At 54.8% G+C, this 18323-nt stretch overlaps 2 protein-coding genes across 2 annotated transcripts in view; one reads left to right on the top strand and one right to left on the bottom strand.

The window, feature by feature from the left end:
• TNMD (tenomodulin) overlaps nt 1-7143 on the top strand; it is a 9174-nt gene extending 2031 nt beyond the window's left edge. The window contains exons 3-7 of the mRNA XM_085319663.1: nt 258-398; nt 1252-1353; nt 4043-4196; nt 5974-6149; nt 6640-7143. Of these exons, the coding sequence (XP_085175789.1) occupies nt 258-398; nt 1252-1353; nt 4043-4196; nt 5974-6149; nt 6640-6849 (783 nt within the window). The 3' untranslated portion in view covers nt 6850-7143. The remainder of the gene's footprint in view (nt 1-257; nt 399-1251; nt 1354-4042; nt 4197-5973; nt 6150-6639) is intronic.
• Nucleotides 7144-12016: 4873 nt separating this feature from the next.
• On the bottom strand, nt 12017-18306 carry TSPAN6 (tetraspanin 6; the record flags this gene model as incomplete). The annotated part of the gene is made up of 7 exons (XM_085319639.1): nt 12017-12846; nt 13433-13532; nt 15497-15580; nt 16304-16459; nt 17036-17134; nt 17916-17990; nt 18061-18306. Coding segments are annotated over 6 exons (729 nt in total), but the record flags the coding sequence as incomplete, so codon positions are not given.
• Between the last annotated feature and the right edge of the window lie 17 nt (nt 18307-18323).

An 18323-nucleotide genomic window follows, 5' to 3' on the forward strand; every position in this document is an offset into this window, starting at 1 on the left:
TCCCGCCCGTTCCAGGCTTCGCGCTATTTTCTCCATACCATAACACCTGTTGGCACACACATATCCTCACCAAAGGCCCCGCTGAGTAGCAGGAGAGGCTCGCGGCTGCCGGGGAAGGGCGGCTGCAGTTTTCCCAGGAGGCAAAGGCACCCAGCGGGTGCTGCAACGCGCGGGCGCTGCGCCGGGAGCACCCGCTCTCCGGCCGCCGTCCGGCGCCGGGGGGCTGCGGCGACCCCCGCGCGGTTTCGCCCCTGCAGATTTACGGCCTGGAGCACACGTTCCTCAGCGGCGGCGAGAAGCAGAAGGTTGTGATGGAGATCGACCCGCTGGCCAGAACGGAGACCTTCAGGACCGGCAACGGCAGCGAGGAGATCCTGGAGATCCACGACTTCAAAAACGTGAGTGCGGCCGGGCGGCCCCTCGAGGACGCCCCGCCGGACACGACCTCGCCTGCGCTCGGAGGCCAGTGCTTGCCAAAAGCCTGGCTGCAGCGGAGCCGACGGGACCCCTTAGGACAYGGAGGTGCAAAACCAAGGCGTGATTTATTCTGCGTTAGGGAGAGCAGCGCCTCGGTGCAGACAGTCTGGGGATGCTTCCAAAGGAAAAGATATATATATATATCTACACGAGCTTGCACCAGTATTTAATACTGGCGTGGTTCAGTTCCAAGGAAATACATTTCAAAAGCTAGATATAGTTATTGGACTTACCCTTGCAAAGGGATGCAATCACCATAAATCTATCCCAACTCAGTACATTTATCTGTCTGGAGAGCATTAAAACCTCGTGACAACATTGTAGGCTCTCTCTGAAACCTAATTAAAATTTGTAGGGAAATACCCTGTGCAGTGACATATGGCAAAATTYTCAGCTAATAGCCTAGCAGGAACTGAAGGCTGAATGTTCATATAACCATAACGGTCAGATGCTATTCTGCATATATTTATTTATGATTACCGGAGCTCATGGTAGTTACAAGGGAAAGGGGAGCAAAGTAAAATTTTATGACTATCTGCCTTAAACTATTTGTAAAAAGCCTTATTCTCCCAAACCATAAAATGCAACATCCCTTAGGAGAACCTGTTAGTACATCTTAGCATTGCTGTTGAACGGAATTTGCACAAGAACATCAACAGGAAAAATATGACTAAACTCTGATGCAGCTGTAYGCTCAGTGTGATGCAGTTATTCATCCTTCAGCTTTTCAGCAGCTGCCTTTTTTTATTTTTATTTTTTTTTTTGATGCTGTAGGGAATAACTGGCATCTTCTTTGTGGGACTTCAAAAATGCTTCATCAAAACTCAGACTAAAGTCATACCCGAGACTACGGAGGCCAAGATCCCCGAACTTGAGGTATGTAAATAGAAGCCAGTACTAACCAGTGTAACCCCTCGCAGCAAAACCCACTCTCCCCGCTTTCTCACTGCCATTCCACCTGCTCCAGCCTTCCTGGAGAATTTGCAGTAAAGAAATAATGAGTTGTGATCGCTTCGTAAAATTATCGTATTTCAGAGGATTGCTTCTCGAAACAACAAGTCAAAAGAGACGGGATTAGACAACAGGCAGACAAAAACCTCTCAGCACAATACGGAAGCTCAAGAACAATAATCCTGTTGTAGTCAAAAGGTCGCAAGACAGCTCAGGATTAGCAGACGCCAAAAGTCAATCAAATTGTTTTCTCCATGAACTGAGCCCCGTGTTCTCAAGCAGAATGAGGCAGAAATAATGAATTTAAAAGAGCAGCAGCATTTAAGAAATGTGATTTGAGAAAGCGCTTAAGCACTAGCTTAACTCCCTTGAAGACGGGAGGAGCAGTGGGGTCGGCAAGCCTGGGATGTGGCTTGGACCCTGCKCAACGGCGATGTTTAGGGCCAGGCTATAGGAGCAGAGTGTGTGCTGTGGTCCTTTCCCGCTGCTCCTGGTGTCCCGTGCAGCAGGCGCACCCCAAGCCAAAGGGATGCCAAGGGGATCCCAAGCCACATCCCCATGGTGGGTACTTCTGCGTGGACCTCCCTTCCATGGATGTGTCTAATTGCTTTTTAAACCCACTTGATACACCCTGCTGCTCCGTAATGAAAAAGTATTTAACTCTTTGTTTTAATCCTTCTCTCTGATGAGTTAATGTGATGCCTTGGTCTTTGTGCTGTGCAATGAAGGGACTGGAGGCCATCCCCCATTTTGCTCCTTGAAGCCTCTGGCGCTGTTATAGCCCTTCAGCACAGCTCTCCTGTCCTCCCATTGGCAAGGTGAGGGGTGTTAGCCAATTTAATTCCTCCTCACAAAGAAGCCATTCCACATAAAATGCCAGCAGAACATGTGTTTAAAATAAAGCGTGTGCAGAAACATTTTCCTGAATCATGACCTAAATTCCAAGACACAGATTCTTTGATTATGCCATAAGAAGCTAATAGATCTTTTCTGTTACCATCATAAAATAGATATGACTTTTCAATCTTCAGCAGAACATTGCCCCAGGTAGAGGACTGAAATGTAAAACCCAATGAGATAAATGTAGATTTAAGATCTAGTCATTTCTTCCTAGGAGTCTGCCAGCCTTTTGAGAAATTGGGAAACACATGCTCAGATGTGTTCAGCAGCAGTCTTCCCTCTTCTTCCCTCCCCTGGTTTCTGCAGGTTTTTTTTGAGGACAGGGAAGCACAAAAGGAAGCAAAAATCTCAGTATTAATTCACAAAAGTGATTCAGAAAACTAGGTGGCTTTTCATCTCTGGRGCTGTGGAGGGAAGATGTGGCCAGGCTGCATCACCCTCGCTTCTCCCCATCATCTGCCCCATGCTGGACACCCCTCCYGGAGCAGAAAGCCCATATCCCCTGGCGTCTCACCTCCCCTCGTGCCTTCCCCCAGCACGCCGSAGATGAGGAAAAGGCCACTTTACAGTCATAACTTTTCTGCCCTTCTCCCGTGGTGCTTGCTGAGAAGTCACCAGTAAAAGCCTCTGCGAAGGCGCTGTGGTGCCTTTCGGCAGGCAGCGAGGGCACGCGGGCAGGTCCCTGCCCAGGACACGGCGTCCCAGCGGGTGGCGGGGTCCCGGCCGGAGGCGGCAGGCCATCGCACTCGCTGCCCGCCGGGACAGGTGCTCCTGGCGCCGAGCAGCCGGCAAGGGAGGGAGGAAGTTGCGGGGAAAGCACTTCTCCAGCTGCTCTGGTGGGAGAGACGTTCCCGGTGCCAGGGCTCTCGGAGCCCATTCCCGGAGCCCGTGCGCTGCCCGGTCCCTGTGGGCCACCCTCTCAGCAGAACGGCTTTCAGCAAAGACTCCAAAAATGACTCAAAATTTGTCAGGTTTTGGTRGCTCTTTGTTAAGACTTCCCAAAGCCATGAAGATTTCTATAAATGAGAAATACTGCTCTAGACACCTTCTGGAGAGAAATTGCCAGCTCGCTCTATGGGCTACCACGACCAACATACACAATGCTGCATTGGCAGCGAGCTCAGCATAGACCTATCCAATAATCTTTTTATATCTCCCTTCCTAAATCCTGCCAAAATACACCACGGAATAATGCAGTGTATGTGACATGTGTTATAAATTACAGAATAAAGCCGTGCAAAGAATTTCTGTGAGGAATAAATTAAAGTGTTCGATCACAAAATCAGTAGCAGAAGGAGAGAGAAATTAAGTAGTAAGAGCAAAGCAGAAAGGAGATGTTTTAATCTTTGGTTTTAAATGAGCTGGGGAGCTCCAGAAGGCTGTTCCAGCTGGTGGGGTCAGTGAAGGAGAAGGCTCTTGGAGCACGATGGATGGAGAGAGGAGAGAGCAGGGTGATGCTGGCCCAGCAAGGGTAGAGGAAGATGAGGCCTGGGGTCATGCTTGCACAGCACTGAACTAACTCTTTTAGGACCAGAGGATAYTGCACTTTCATCCAGCGAGCGACCAGACCTAGGGACTAAGGGAAGTGGGACAAAATCTACCTACTTGCTTGGAGGGGGCGAGGCACATGGGGTAGGCCAAGGAGAGGAGAAGCAGCCGGAGGTGGGCAGAGCACATCCCATCACGCCACACTGAAATCTCACTCTTCTTTTAGGGAGAAGAAATTACGAGCACCTACTTTGAGCAGTCCATGGTCTGGGTCCCTGGAGAAAAGCCTATTCAGAATAAGGAGTTTCTAAAGAGCTCCAAAATCTTTGACATCTGTAGAAACGTGACCATCTACTGGATCCACCCAACGCTGATAGCAGGTACAAAGAGCCCTCTGCCTCCCACCCAAAGGGCCTTGCAGGCACCAGGGTGCGTGATCAGCTCATCTCGCCAGGAGCAGAGCTGCAGCCACTGCCTTGTCCCCCTTCCCCTACGAAATTTGCCTTCTTGCAAGCTAGCAGAGAACCTGAGCCTGCAGCCTGGTCATAAACCTCAGGCCTGAAAACAGGTTTTTGTGCAACTGTGAGAGAATATAGATAGTGTAATAGCAGGAGCTGAAGTTTCTCCCTGCAAAGCGTTCATCTTGCTCAACTCTGCACTTTGCGAAGTGGCCACCCTCCTTGTAACAAAGAAAAAAACCCTTTGTACCTGCAAAGAAGCCAGCGCTGCTGGAAACTGGGACACCTAAATTCTTGTCACCGCATGAACATCAGAGGGTGAGCAGGCATCCTAATCCACTCGCATCTAAATCACCCGACAGGGTTGCCATCTCCAGCTGCTCGCTGTACGTCCCTGCCGGAGGTGGCTGGCCTCTTGGATGCACTGGTGTAATTGCACACGCRCTCTAACACGTTTCTATCAGAATGATCTAGTTTAAAAAGCCCTTGCAAGGAAAAATGTCGAAGCCAACGTGTCTCATTGTGGCCCTACACGTCAGCAGTTGTGGGGAAGGGGGCACTGGCACGGGTCACCCTGCCGGACCCCGTGTCCAGCCCCATGCCGAGCGGGACAGGCTCAGCGGTGCCTCTCCCACTGCAAACCTGCGGTGATGCACTGTCAAAACGCCTTGAGCCCTCAGTTGAATGACGAGCAGAGTAGGAGAAAAGCCTGCACTCTTGAAGTGAGGGCTGCTGCAAGTCTGGAGTCGATTCGAAAGGCAGCCACGCTCACCTCCAGGATGGGCTAGCTGGAGCACTCCCGTTTCACCCCACAGCCGGCGACAGCAGAAAGYCCCTTACGTGAGCGCAAGCCCTAACTGCCTGCACCCCGAGGCGACACGCCGAACCAGCCGCGCGCTGCCACGAGCAAGGCTTTCATGTGGCTGTCCCTTGAGAAGGGCTGCTGCTGGCAGTCTGCAGAGCTGCTGGTGGCTTCCAGCGGTGGCGGCCCTCCTCGGGCACGCGGCTGCGTGGAGCACGCATGGCCTTTGGCACCACGTCTCAGCAGCCCGCAGAGGGACAGAGCCTCGACTGGCGCAGGTACCGGCTGCCCTTCAGCTGGCAGCCGTTGACGGTGCTGGTAGCAAAGGAGCATCCAATGTGAATAGAAACTGTTTTCCCCCTTCTGCTTCACTGGTCCCTCGTGCCCCCTGCGAGACCCATCTGTGGGAAGGCTTCAGCACAAGCAGTGAATGCCATTGTGGGACTTAACCAAATCAATGACAGGTGCTGTAGCTGGGCCTCCTCTGCCCCAAAAYGTGCTGCTTCCCGGGGTGACAGGCTGGTGCCCCACAAAAGCCCGTTGGTGCCCACAACAAGGATATTTCTCTGTGCACCGCAACATCATGTGGGGTGCACAGGCACCACCCGTGGGCAAGGGCCAGCCCCGTGAGCCTAGGCATGAGGACCACACAGGTCACATCTTCCCCTTCATCCTCCTCTGTTCATTTCATCCTGTAAAGCCCTTCGTGCAAGCTGGCACATGAGCAGGAAGGAATGGAGTTAGACCTGATTTGCTGGTGGAGCTGTGTAGGTTGGGGCCATTTCCTCCTGTTCTTGTATTGTGGCACCAAGTTTTGCTGCAGACTTTAGAGCCTCTTGCTGCTTTTGCTCCCCTCCTCCCTGGTCATTGACAGTGACATTTGGGCTCTTCTCACAGGCTCTTCTCCTGAGCTCGCCAACCTCGGAGAGGGAGATGACGACACTGAGCTGCTTGTGAACAACCAAAGTTGGCTGGACGGTGGGAATGAACACAAGGGCGAGAAGGATGCACAACTGGGGCCCAAGCGTCGGGCACGACAGCTCACTGAGGAGGATCTGCCCGTCAATGACTACGTGAGTGCAGGGAACCTGCCCATCCATGGTGGCACCTGGGGGTGCCTCAGCTCCCCATACKCCTTTGCCATCGCAGGCAGGTGGGAAGCAGGGAGGAGAAGTGCTCCTCCATGCTCTCCTCACTGCAGCTGGAGGGAGGCAGCAGGCTGGCCTGGAGGAGGTGAGGTGGGAGTCCAGGTACCTACAGAAGGAAAGTGCCAGCTGCCAGCAGAGAAAGGCTTGTCGTCCTTCAGGTTGGGCATCCCATGGYGAGCCCTGCGCTGCTGGCCATGCCGTTTCCCCTAGCCACCACAGCACTGCAAGCCTCCAGCCCTGCATTGGGGCAGGGCTGTGCTCCAGGGTGTCCTGGCTGTGCTCCGGAGCACCCTGGCTGTGCTCCAGGGTGTCCTGGCCATGCTCCTGGGTGCCTCGGCCATGCTCTGGGGTGTCCTGGCATTGCTCCCAAGCTGTTTCCCTCTCCCTTGCTCTGATGCTTGCTCTCTCCCCGCAGACGGAGAACGGGCTGGAGTTTCACCCGTTGTGGGACGAGCGAGGCTACTGCTGCGCCCAGTGCCGGCGCGCCAACCGCTACTGCCGGCGGGTGTGCGAGCCCCTCCTGGGCTACTACCCCTACCCTTACTGCTACCAGGGCGGGAGGGTGATCTGCCGGATCATCATGCCATGCAACTGGTGGATAGCGCGAATGCTGGGCCGGGTCTAGGGGAGCACCTCAGCGTCCCGGAGAAGAGGGGACTCACTTTTTCTCAGGCGTTTGCATGCTGCCCCCGTGCTAGCCTGCCGTGTTGTGAGCTGTCCTGATGTATCCTGATGTAGCTAAAGTCTAAGTCATTATCTGCTTGATTACCGGCGAGCGTGCACTGAGCACGCAGCCCCCAGGGGACGCGTGTGGACTGCTCCCAGGGGGCTGGGGACGGTTGTGCTTGACTGTATCGCCGTCATGCTGAGCACCAAGAGGCAAACAATAAACGTCTTGTATGAGCGATTGCAAAGAAAATGGAGAGTCATTTAGTCTGTCTGTGATGCTTAATGGCTCTGAGAAGTGATCTAATTGCTCAGCTACCTCCTCACTACCATCCGTAACTCAGGTACCAGGACTGCCAGCGCTCAGCTAGCTGGGAACGTGCAAAGGTACCAGATTTGCTCCCTGACRTTGCTGCTAGCTGTTTAACACGTACCGATGGCCGTGGTTGGTCCTGCAGAGGGGGGGGGAGCACCAGCTCCAGGACTACTCCTACCCTCACACTAGCACAGGGAGTTTAGTAGTTATTGGAGGCTACTAACGGACCCCGTACAACTACCACTTCCATCGGGTGCCATCATTCCCTTCGGGAGTGCTGCACGCTGACGGCAGACCCTGCTTGGAGGCTGTGTGAGGCTCACGCATGGGCAGTGTGGCAGCAGGAGCAGGCACGAAATCCCAGGCAGGATCCCYGCCAGCAGCCCGAGCTGGAGGGAGAGGAGGCGAGAAGGGCTTCGCGTACGGTCAGCAAGCCCAGCAGCCAGCAGGACTAACAAGGCAGCAAAAAAACAAGCTCCAAGAAGTAAAAATAGTCCCTGAAACTGTTGCTGAACTTAGTAGGACATTCAGCTTTCAGCAGTACTGAGGGCTGATGGCCAAAATCCCCAATTCTATGTCTTTATATTTTTCCCATTAAAACATCTGCTCCAGTAAATGAGGACATGCAGCACCAAGAAGGACGTTGTGGGAGATGCTAAGTACTTGGCAAAGGGGCAAACACATTGTTCCAAGCTTGCGCAGCCCCTCGGTCCCTTCCTGCAGGCTGCCAAGGCTGCTCAGGCGCACCGAGGCGGTTCTTCCCCGTCCAGCCCCCATGCAGCCCCTTGCAGCCCACRGAGGAGGCACTCCTGGGCCTCCCAAGTCTTCTGCCGGGGCTCTGGCCAGTAGCCCAGYACCTCTGCTTCCCAGATTACCCAGCCTTGGGGACGGGAAGCACACAGCTTGCCAGTAGCCCTGAGACTATTCAGTTCTAGGCAAACRTTCAACTGAAGAGTGAATTTATTTCCTTTTCTCTATATATCAACAGCGCAGTTAGCAGGCTTAGATAAGTAACAGAAAACCATCCTTAGGTCCTTTGACAGTTTAGTTCAGGTTCTCAGTGTCCCCTCTCCTTTCCACCGCTTACGTCGCTCTCGAAGGCGGGAGCTGACCCGCAGGCACGTGGCCGCTGCCGGCTCTGGAAGCGCGCACACTCCCGTGCGTCCTCCCTGGGGCTCCGGTCGGTTCGCAATCTCCCCCCACACGTTTCTTGAGATTCATGGCTTCGGTGCTCAAGCCAGATACCAAATTTTAATTCTTATCCCAGGGAAYGGACCGCTGCCAAGCAGCTTTGAAACGCTGACGTCCCTCAAGCGCGCGGAGGCGCAGCCGAGCCTCGGTCACCGGGGAGCACAGGCTGCCAGCGACCGGCCCCGGCGCATCCGGGAGCAAAACGGTTCCTCGGCGTGGGCCAGGATGCAAAACTACTTCTGTAATTTCCTAACCTAGAGGGAAGTGTACGTTGTAAAAACACGCGGCCAGAGGAGCCTGCTCCGCCTTGCACACGCTGCCTCGGCCGCGGGGCACGGCCCTCCTGCGCGAAAGCCTCAGAAAGGCTGTTTGGACGCTGCGACCGAGCCTCCAAGCGCCCCGCGCTGCCTCTCCGGACCACCCGCAGGCGCCCGGGCCTGCAGAGAGGAGCCGCGGGGGCAGGTCTGCGCGCGGTGCCGCCGTCCTCGTGCCGTCCCGCGGCGCACGGGGCCCCCGGCACCTCCCGCCGTGCCACACCGCGCCTCCTGTGAGCACGGGCAGCACGTGCTTTGACGGCGGTTTCTTCAACCTCTGCTCACAGCCATGCTGGCAACGTGTTTACAACGCTGGGAGCCGCCAAGAGCTCCTCCACAGCAGGACTCCCTGAACAGCTAATCCTAGGGGACGCGAACCAGTCTTGGGGACAGCCAGGCATTTTTGACAAGTTCCCCCTGAGATAACCCCCRCTGAGGTGGGGCTTCCTAACACAGCACGAGACACGTGAAAATTAGCAGGCCAGAACCGCTACGGGAAGCCAAAGCCTTGGTGCAAGCCTGGCCGTGCTCACGCACTGACCCCCTGGACCCAGGCAGCTCGCCAGCCTCGCACCCACCTGGGGGTGGCGTAGGGGCACTCTGGCGCCCGTCCCACTGCAGAAGGAACCCACGCTGGGAACTCTGCCCCGGCTGGGCCTGCCTTCGTCCCCCACGGCACGCACTCCTCTCCGGGATTCCCAGGGATGCCCGGCACCACCAGCAAAACTATGCGATGACCAGAGCAGGTCTCAGCCCAGCTGTACAAGCCGCCTCCTGCAACCGCTGCGCTCTTGCAAGCTGTTCCTCCTGCACCAGCCTGCATCATGTTATGCAGCTCCAGAAGAAAATCTGCCCTGAAGCTTAGCGCGAGGTCTAGGGCCAGGCTGGACACAGGGCTGCCGCGTCAGCTCCTGCCACGAGGCACGCCGAAGAAGCATATCTAGGCTGTCTTTGTTTGGATTATGTTCCCAGCATTGGGGAACACACACATCCTTTTATACCTGACACTAAATCCCTTTATCCCTCTCTCCAAATTCTATTTATTAGGCTCTGTGCTGGTACCAGATGAGCACTGCCATCAAAGGAAACTAAACGTGAACAACTCGGCACTCAAAATCCCCAGGAAAGCAACCCTCGAGGAGTTAAACGGAGCAYGGAGCAGGCTAATGAGCAGACTAAGGACATCCAGCAATCACCCCCGCCGCAGGCTGAGAAGGGATCAGCGACATTAAATGGCCTCGTTGACACACTCTCCTTAATAACCCGGCGGGATGCGGTGCTCCCGCGCCCGCCCGGGGGGGCTGCGGGAGCCCTGTCACCCTGGCCCACCTCCGCCGAGCTCACGGGTAGCCCCYGGCGGTCCCGGGACCCCGCGCCGCTCGGCTGCCGCAGGACAGGACGGCACGGCGCCCGCGGGCGCCCCTGTCTGCCCCTGTCTCCAGATTAAAACAAGGTGTCTGCTGAAGTACCAGCCGCGCTGCAACAGGAAAAAAAATTGTTCTCTCTCGCCACCGCAGTGCCTGCCGCCACCCAGCCCCAGGGAGCAGCCTGCTCGCGCCGCAGAGCGGCAAGGGGGAAGAGCCCGCGCCGGATTTCTGCTGCAGCAGCTCGGGAGCAGCCGGGCCCCCCGTGCCACCCTCTGCTGGCAGAGGCCTGGCCGCGCAGCTCTGCCAGCCGGGCCCGCGCTCCGGCACCGCTCCGGCACCGCTCCGGCGCCGCGCCGCAGGAGGAGCGCCGCGCCGGCGGCCGGCGGGGCGCGGTGGCGGGGGACAGCCCCTCGGAGCACTTCTGTGAAGCGCCGGAGCCTGGCACAGACGCGTGTTTCGCAAGCGTGCCCACGCCGGCGGGCCTGCCCACGCCGGCGGGCCTGCCCACGGCAGGGCACGCGCGCTGCCCCGGCAGCGCCGAGGCAGCTCAGCCTCCAGCCCCTCCGCCAAGCCCGGCACTCAAGTCCCTACCGGTGGTAATTTGGCCTAGAAACTCGGGACTAGCCCAGAAACCACTCGCTCAGCCCGGGCAGGCCGCAGAGCGGCAGGGAGGCGACCGCGGTCTCAGCCAACAGCCAAGGCGAGTCACCAAACCTGCGAGGGGCTGCGGAGGGCTCAGAGGAGCCTCGCAGCAGAGGCCCGAGGAGCCCAGCTCGTTTACAGGCAGCCCAAACGAGGCCGGTGCACACRGGCCGCCCTGGGCAGCACGGGTCAGCCAGACAGGGACGATTTCAGGTCGCTCGCTCCCGCCCAGGCGCTGCGACAGGGACGGGTTTCTCTGAACGCAGCCCTGCATTCTCACAGGTTTCTGCCCAGCCTCTGCCCACCCATTAACTGCTATCGGCTGATCTCTCGCCAGTGCTATTTCAACACTCTGACGTACTCYGCCTCTCCTTCCAAACCCAGGAGGCTTTCAGAGAGTCAGCCAGAGGCTGACAACAGTCTGATTTGTTCATCGAGGTTAAACGTGACCTAAGCCTTTCAGGGTGTTCCCCTTCAGGTTTCTCCGTCAGCAGCGAAGCACAGGCAGCATCACTGCCCCACTGGTATTCATCTGCTGCACCACATCACAGTTTCACGGGGGCAGTTTACCCAGCACAGAACCAGTATTTGCCAGAGGGCTAATGATGATGAAAGGCCACCACTCATCCTCACGGCTTAACTGCTCYTTTGAAGCATGACTCCTCTCCAGGAATGGAAAAATGCAGCCCTGGCAGCTGGCAGGCTGCTCCAAAATTTGCCCCAATAGTCATTGCAAGTTTGGTGCTTGAGATCTAAAAATCCTTCAGGCTCAGAGGAGGGAGTGTTTTACTCGATTGCTTTTAATCTCTACGCTCAGTGCAGCAGTTCCTTGCTCAGTCCATCAGCACCTGCTGATGGATTTGTCCAAAGGAAGATAGTATCAAATAAATAAAACGCTTAAATCCCTGTTTCGTGTCCCAGGAAGAGGATCTATACACAGACGCCTCCAACAGTGCTGTAGCGTACTTTGCTCCAGGCAAGCTTTGTCCACCACAGCTCAAAGCAGCGGCGACAACAGAGGATGTACACGTTTACATGAGGGCTGAACTCTGGTCTCTACACTACCCAGGCCCTCTGCTTCAGCAGTGTTATGCAATAGTTTTTGATGAGTATTCAACTACAGAAGTTATTTGTAAGCACAAGTGCACCAATGGGCATTCGAGAAACATGAGCTGCAGTTGGCCAGAGGTTACTGGCTGGTCTGGGATGAATGGATTACCTTGCAGATGAGTTTTTGCTGCAGCTCGCAGCTATTTCAGCAGAAGAATTTTCAGATTAGAAGAGAAGCCAAGGCTGTTTCATAGAGTAAAATATCTTAATATTTATTGTGTCTCAGGACAAAAGAGTTCTACTCAACACAAAAAACAAGTTAAAGCAGCACATAATACTGACAATCAAGTCACAGCTGACTCGGTGCAAGGACACCTACCAGGGCAAAGGCACCAGAAGCTACACCACCAAACCTTGTTACAGCTTACAAAGAACCGCTACAGCCTGATTAAGAGAGGAACAAGACTCCTTAAAAAAGTACAACTATAAAAAAGTATATAAAACCCAGCATAAAGATGAGAGAAAACCTGGGAATAAGCTGAGACTTTGCTGAACAAAGGCAGGGCATGTTTTAATGGAGCAASAGCCCCATCTCAAGAACCACATCCAGTGAGCGAGCCTGAACTGCGGTGGGATTTCAAGGGCCGAGAGCAGAGGTCAGAGATGAGAGAAAGCACTGCTTTCCCAGTGGAGGCACCAGATAAGAGCAACTCCTGCACAGGAGAGTCCCGCGAGGCCACCTTCCAAGGCAGCTAGCAAGGTCTGAGCACGAACGACAGCAGCGTCTGCTTCAACCCAGCACTTCAGTGCACTGCTGAGGAAAGAGCCGGGGACTGCAGCGCCCGGAGGAACGCAGTTACTGTAACCACCTCAGCTACACTAATTATCCCACTCAGTGGTACAGCAGAGTAGTGTTAGGACAAGTCCCCGAGCGCAACAGAACAGCTGTTGCGCTCGTTTCTATGAGCCAGTCGAGAAGATCAGTCAATTCAAAGCGTAATTTCACAAAGCAGTGTCCAGAGGAAAAGTGGAGATGGCTACGCTTTCCCCAGACACAGGAGAGCAGAAGGAATTCCCTGCAATTCAGAAGACAAAGTGTTAACAAACAAGGCTTCCGACACTGGAGGCCTGGACATACACACAGCTTACAGCTACGCAGYAGACAATTTTGCAGGTGCCCTCTTCCTCCATGACGTACACATCAGCATTTGGCCCCAGTCTCCGCACTGGAGGCCCCCCAGAGCAACCAGACAGTGGGCAAACAGCAGTGCTCAGGGATGCAGACAGCTTCGAGGAATGGGGCATGACAAGCTCAGGCTGCATCTCACTGGGAAGGGCCACACTGCAGGAGGGGACCATGGTGGCAGCCCGCTCTGCGGCACGAGGTGGAGGTCCAGGATTAATAGGACRAAAGAGCGGCTAAACCAAACACCAGACAGCACGAACAGGTCTGCGGACCAGCACGAACAGCCTGTTCTCTCCTTGATCTAGAAAGGGTCATTTCCCCCTCACTCTCTCTCCCTACAAAAAGAAGGGTACCACACAGCCTAAATACTATTTTAGGAGTTGTGCACAAAGCCAAGAGAGGCCTGCACAGACCGATAGTAAACTTAGTGCATAAACACAGACACACCCACAGTTTATGTCACTGGACGGACATACCTTGGTGACAGCCACAGCGTGCCGGGGCCAGCTACACCATCTCGTACTGATTGTTCGTGATGTACCGGGACAGGCAGCAGGCAAGGAAGATGCCAACCAACTGAAGAGGGAAAAGCACATTCAAGACAGCCAAAATCAGGACATGACATTTTTAGGCAAAAGCATGGCAATTTGCTCTAGAACAATATGCACTTGGGTCTCAGTTTTATAAAGTCAAATATGGACAGTGGGATTTACAAATGACAACACGGGCTGCTGTGTCTCATTTCAGAGCAAGCGAGACTGAAGTGGAAGATCCTGGCAGGCATAAGCCAAACAAGCTTCTTGCAAGCTTCTATCCTGTTACACTCTGCTTTATGAAGCATCTGCTGTTTTATGGTAATTTCAGAGATTAAACAGGTATCAGGAGCGTCACAGCCAATTACACAATCACTAGAGAACAGCAACCACCTCTTGCTGCTGCAAGGACAGTGGGGAAGCAAAGGCAGTGTTTTCACATCAGCAGCACACCAACACCTGAAAGACATGCTGCTGYTACCACAACACGGCCTCCCCGCCCCCACGCAGACGCTCAGGGTCTGATACGGCAGACAGGCACACACAGGGAGTTTGACCTACACAAGTAAAGTTAAAGGCACATTTACATGATTGGTCCCTGCTGGCTGCACGACACAGCAACGCTTGCTGAAAGAGTGATAAAAACCAGGAAACGGTTACAATTCCCAAACGTAGCATTAGCTGAGATAATTAGGCRGCCAGATCTGTTGGAGGCACGCAGCTCGCGATTTGCGTGTCAGTCACGTCCCAGTGACCCCACACAGAGCGTAGACCGGGACGTCGTGGTGAGCAAAGCACAGCTTGCACAGACCAGCAAAGAAGAAGAAACGGGAAAGCAGCTGGGCAGATCAGAACAGTTCCAGCTCTCAGGCCCTCTCTGAGCCAGAATTCAAAACATTTCCTAGCACAAACTGCAGCAAAGGCCTGTTGGCTCCAGCCTCTCACACAGTTTACTGCATCCGTTACAGGAAACGCACAGTGACACGCTCCCGACGGTGGAAACATCTTGGCGAGATTCCTCATTCTCCCCTCTCTGTGCCAGCGCTGTTACCTGTTGATCCCCAGGGGGTCACACCACAGCTTCTGGGCACTGCATTTACTAAATAGAGAATTCAAGTTCCCCCAAAGTYAGAGGCTGCCAAGCTTGCTCAGCAAGTGCTCAGCACCTAGAGCCGGGTAAGTTTTCAGAAATCAGCTAAATAAGGCCCAGTTGTGCATCCAGCAGCTCCCACTGTGACACATCAGTTCCGGTTTTCCCAAGTGTTCAGCCTGCATTGTGCACAGCTCCTCGGGAAATCCAGACCATAGCATTCACCATGCACAAAGCCCAATTTAGCAAGGAGCTCAGGGGCAGAGGCCTCTCATTTCCTGCTGGGATAAAGCCTGTCAGATTACAGGACACTAACTACATTGTTGCTGGAAGCCCGTGCAGGAAGCGTCCTACGGGATAAAGTAAACTAGAGGTTGAGGAGCCAGAGGGGGAAGAAGCWGTAGCAGGTTAAGGTGGTATGTAGAGCGTGAGGTCCTGCCTGTCAGAGCCACTAGCCTAAGTGATACCATGTGGGGACTCTGGGGGACTCAGCCATGCAGAAAAGTGATCCCAAAACACTTCCCCCATAAAAGGGAATATTGGTGGGTTGGAAAAGCAAGGACACTAGTTCGATCCCCGCCAACCACAAATGCAAAGTGTTCACCCTGCACAACACAGGCTCTGTTTGGCTGCTTTGGTTTTTCTTGAAGTCAGTTGTTTCAGGGAGGAGTTCTTCTCAAATAACCTGGGCTCATGGAAACAGAGCTGGTACTTCAGTCTCTGGTTCAGAGACAGAAGGCTGCACAGTGCTGAGGCTAAGCACAAAGGAAATCTGCAAAATAGCTGTTCCTCTCTAGCTGAAACAGGCTGTGCCCTTCATAAACGGAACAGACCTTGCACAAAAATTAAAATACCTCTGCAGACACRGCAGCTTCACTCAGCACTACTCCTGTGCCAGACAGCAAGGCAGATTTTACCTGGAAGCATGCAATGCCAAAGGAGATTCCAGCCACAACGCTCATTTTTGACTCCATCGTTGATGTCACGAGGAAGAAACAACCCTGCAAGGGAGGGGAAGTCAGTATGCAGGCCCAGCGCTCAGCCCTGCCCCCCGAGCACAAAGCAGTGCTTCCCCCAGCGCGCACAGCCCCTGGGGAAACGTCTCCAGAGCAGAAGATGGAGCAAGAAGTCCAGGGTTCCTGACTCCCTGCCAGACTACCTGACCCGGGCAAAGTCATGCCAGCATCAGCACTGTGCTAACTGGCCTTTTAGCCCAGCCAGTTATCAAAGGGAGTGGTGTCCTTGGGGTTTTCCCAACACCAGCATTTGTTTGGTTAAACACTGTGACTCATCAGAGGCATGTCCCTCGCATAACCCCCTTGTGCACATCACCCAACCGTCCCTGCTGGATGAAGTCACTGGTTCTTAGCGCTTGCTCAGGACTTTGCACAGCATTTGAAAGATGTCAGSCCTACTAAAATAAACTTTACTGGAAAACCACCTCCTCATTCACCTGTTCTYCAAAACACACCCCTGAGTGCAAATGCTTGTKTCATGCCGGTCCCTGATGTTGAAARTGCAGGACTAGGGGGAATTTCAAAAATTAGGTTAGTTCAACTCCTATACATCCTTCCCCTTCACTCCGTAGGCCACAGGGTGTCTGTACCTCAAAAGCAGTTCTCCTTTCAAGGCTTCCTAGTGAAGGCCAAGCCCTTCTCTATCCTCCCATCTCTCCCCTCCCCACCTCCAGGACTTGCAGGGGCATTTTTATGAGCTTCACTTACATCCACAAACACTTTCAGCTTGGCTTTCTTCAGGTCCTTCAGATCCCCCTCTGAACAGTCGTCCTGGCTCTTGCAGCAGCTCTGAGGGATCCCCTTCTGGGCAAAGTATTCGGTCTTCTCCCAGTCTGTGTAGTTCTGGACCCCACAGCAGTGGAGCTGGGGAGGATTGCAAGAGGGGAAAGGTATGGTCATGCCAGGGCACTAAGCTRCCAGTCCTACAGCCACTCCTGCAGCTCCCCAGTGCCCTCATCTCTCAGCATCCTGGCAGCCATCTAGAAACTGCCCCTAATCTCATTCTCCTATCTAATGTCTCTTCCCTAAAATGGCAAATCCCAAACCCAAACACACTGTGACCTGTGACAACCCTCCAAATTCAAGSACAACTACTCCACAGGCTGCCAGCACTTGGCAGTCCCACTAGAGACCCTCCTGGCAATGCATACATGCTCCTAACTCAGAATAGATGCTTTCCATGTGTTCCCACTTGTCTCTCCTGCAGGCAGTAAGGGAAGGGAAAGCTGCTAAACAGACACAGTTTTGGAGACTAGGAGGAGAACCCAACATGCTCATCACTAGCACCCCATGATAAATACCCTGTGGTACAAAAGAACAGCCAGTACCATCACAGAAAGGAATACCCCAGCCAGTAATGCACTGGGTATTGAACAACGTCTCTGGATGATACAAGCATGGCTAACCACCAGGAGCCAGAAGACAGATACAAGCACTCACTGTTCTCTGGATGGTGTCAACTGCATCACTGTGCTGATCCACTGTCGCATTGTAATTCTTCAATGCCAGGTTAAGGTTGGTCTCAAAGTTTGCCTTAATCTGCAAGAGATGGGTTTTTGCAGCTGAGAGAAGACAACCACACAGCAGAGCCTTGCTCCTCCTGYGCACACCTGCACTCCAGGAACCACAGCTCATGGGAGCCACAGCTCCACAACGCCACAGCCCTGTGTTAGTCACCTCTCGCCACGGCAGGAATGACTCCAGCTGCGGCCTGCAGATATGCTCCCAGTAACCTGGGCAATTAAATGCTGTATTAAAAGGCAGGCTCATATGCGCTGTGGTGTCAGGGATGCTGTGTGTAATAACAAGGACCTAAAAGGTGCCAACTCCCCCCATAAGCAGGTTGCTCCATGGCACAGAAACCTTTGCATGAGATTTACTTACGGAAAAAAAAAAGTGAAGGCATGTTTTTAGTTTTGTTTCAGGAGAGGGATCAAAGCCAGAGATTAAAGACTGGGGTTGTTTTATTTGTTCTGGCAAAAAGGCACCAACCCGTGCAGGACGGCAGGGCTGGAGGAATGCTTCCTCCCCTCCAGCCAGACACCTTGCCGTTGCCGTGCCCGGATGCCCATCCCTCTGGTGYCCAGCTTACTGCCAACGGGACCAAGCTGCTCTTTCTGCATCCCTAACCGCGTTCAGAGTTAGGGAGCAAACCCAACACCGTTCCGCTCGGCATCTCTGTCCCCCCRGCGACTCCCGTGACCGCAGCGGAGAGCCGCTGAGCGGTCAGAGGCCGCGGACGAGGCCAGAGCGCACGGGCTGCCGCGCAGGGCGGCCCAGGCGGGCCCGGGGGCCGGCACCCCGCGGCGGCGGGGCTCACCTCATGCCTGAAGACGAACCCGACGACGGCGGCCACCAGGACGACGAGGAAGACGAGGGAGAGCAGCATGGCGTACTGCGGGCGGAGAGGGCCGGTGAGCCGGGCGCCGCCCGCGCCCCCGCGGGGCCGCCCCGCGCCCACCTACCAGCTTGAGCATCCAGGCGCTGCCGCGGCAGGTGGCGAAGCAGCCGAAGGTGCCCAGCAGGACGACGACGGTGCCGGCGCCCGCCAGCACCAAGGGCACGTTGGTGGCCTTCTCGTCGAGCAGCGAGAAGTACACGGCGAGGCTCACGCGGCCCCAGACGCCCACGGCCAGCAGCACGATGCCCGAGACCTGCGGGGAGGGGCAGAGGCGCCGCGGCCCGCGCCTGTCGCGACACGGCGCGACACGGCCGCAGCCGGCGGGGG

The sequence above is a fragment of the Rhea americana genome, unplaced genomic scaffold, assembly GCF_003343005.1.
Source record: "Rhea americana isolate MKP2758 unplaced genomic scaffold, rheAme1 scaffold_6, whole genome shotgun sequence".
In the NCBI taxonomy this organism is placed as follows: Eukaryota; Metazoa; Chordata; class Aves; order Rheiformes; family Rheidae; genus Rhea; species Rhea americana.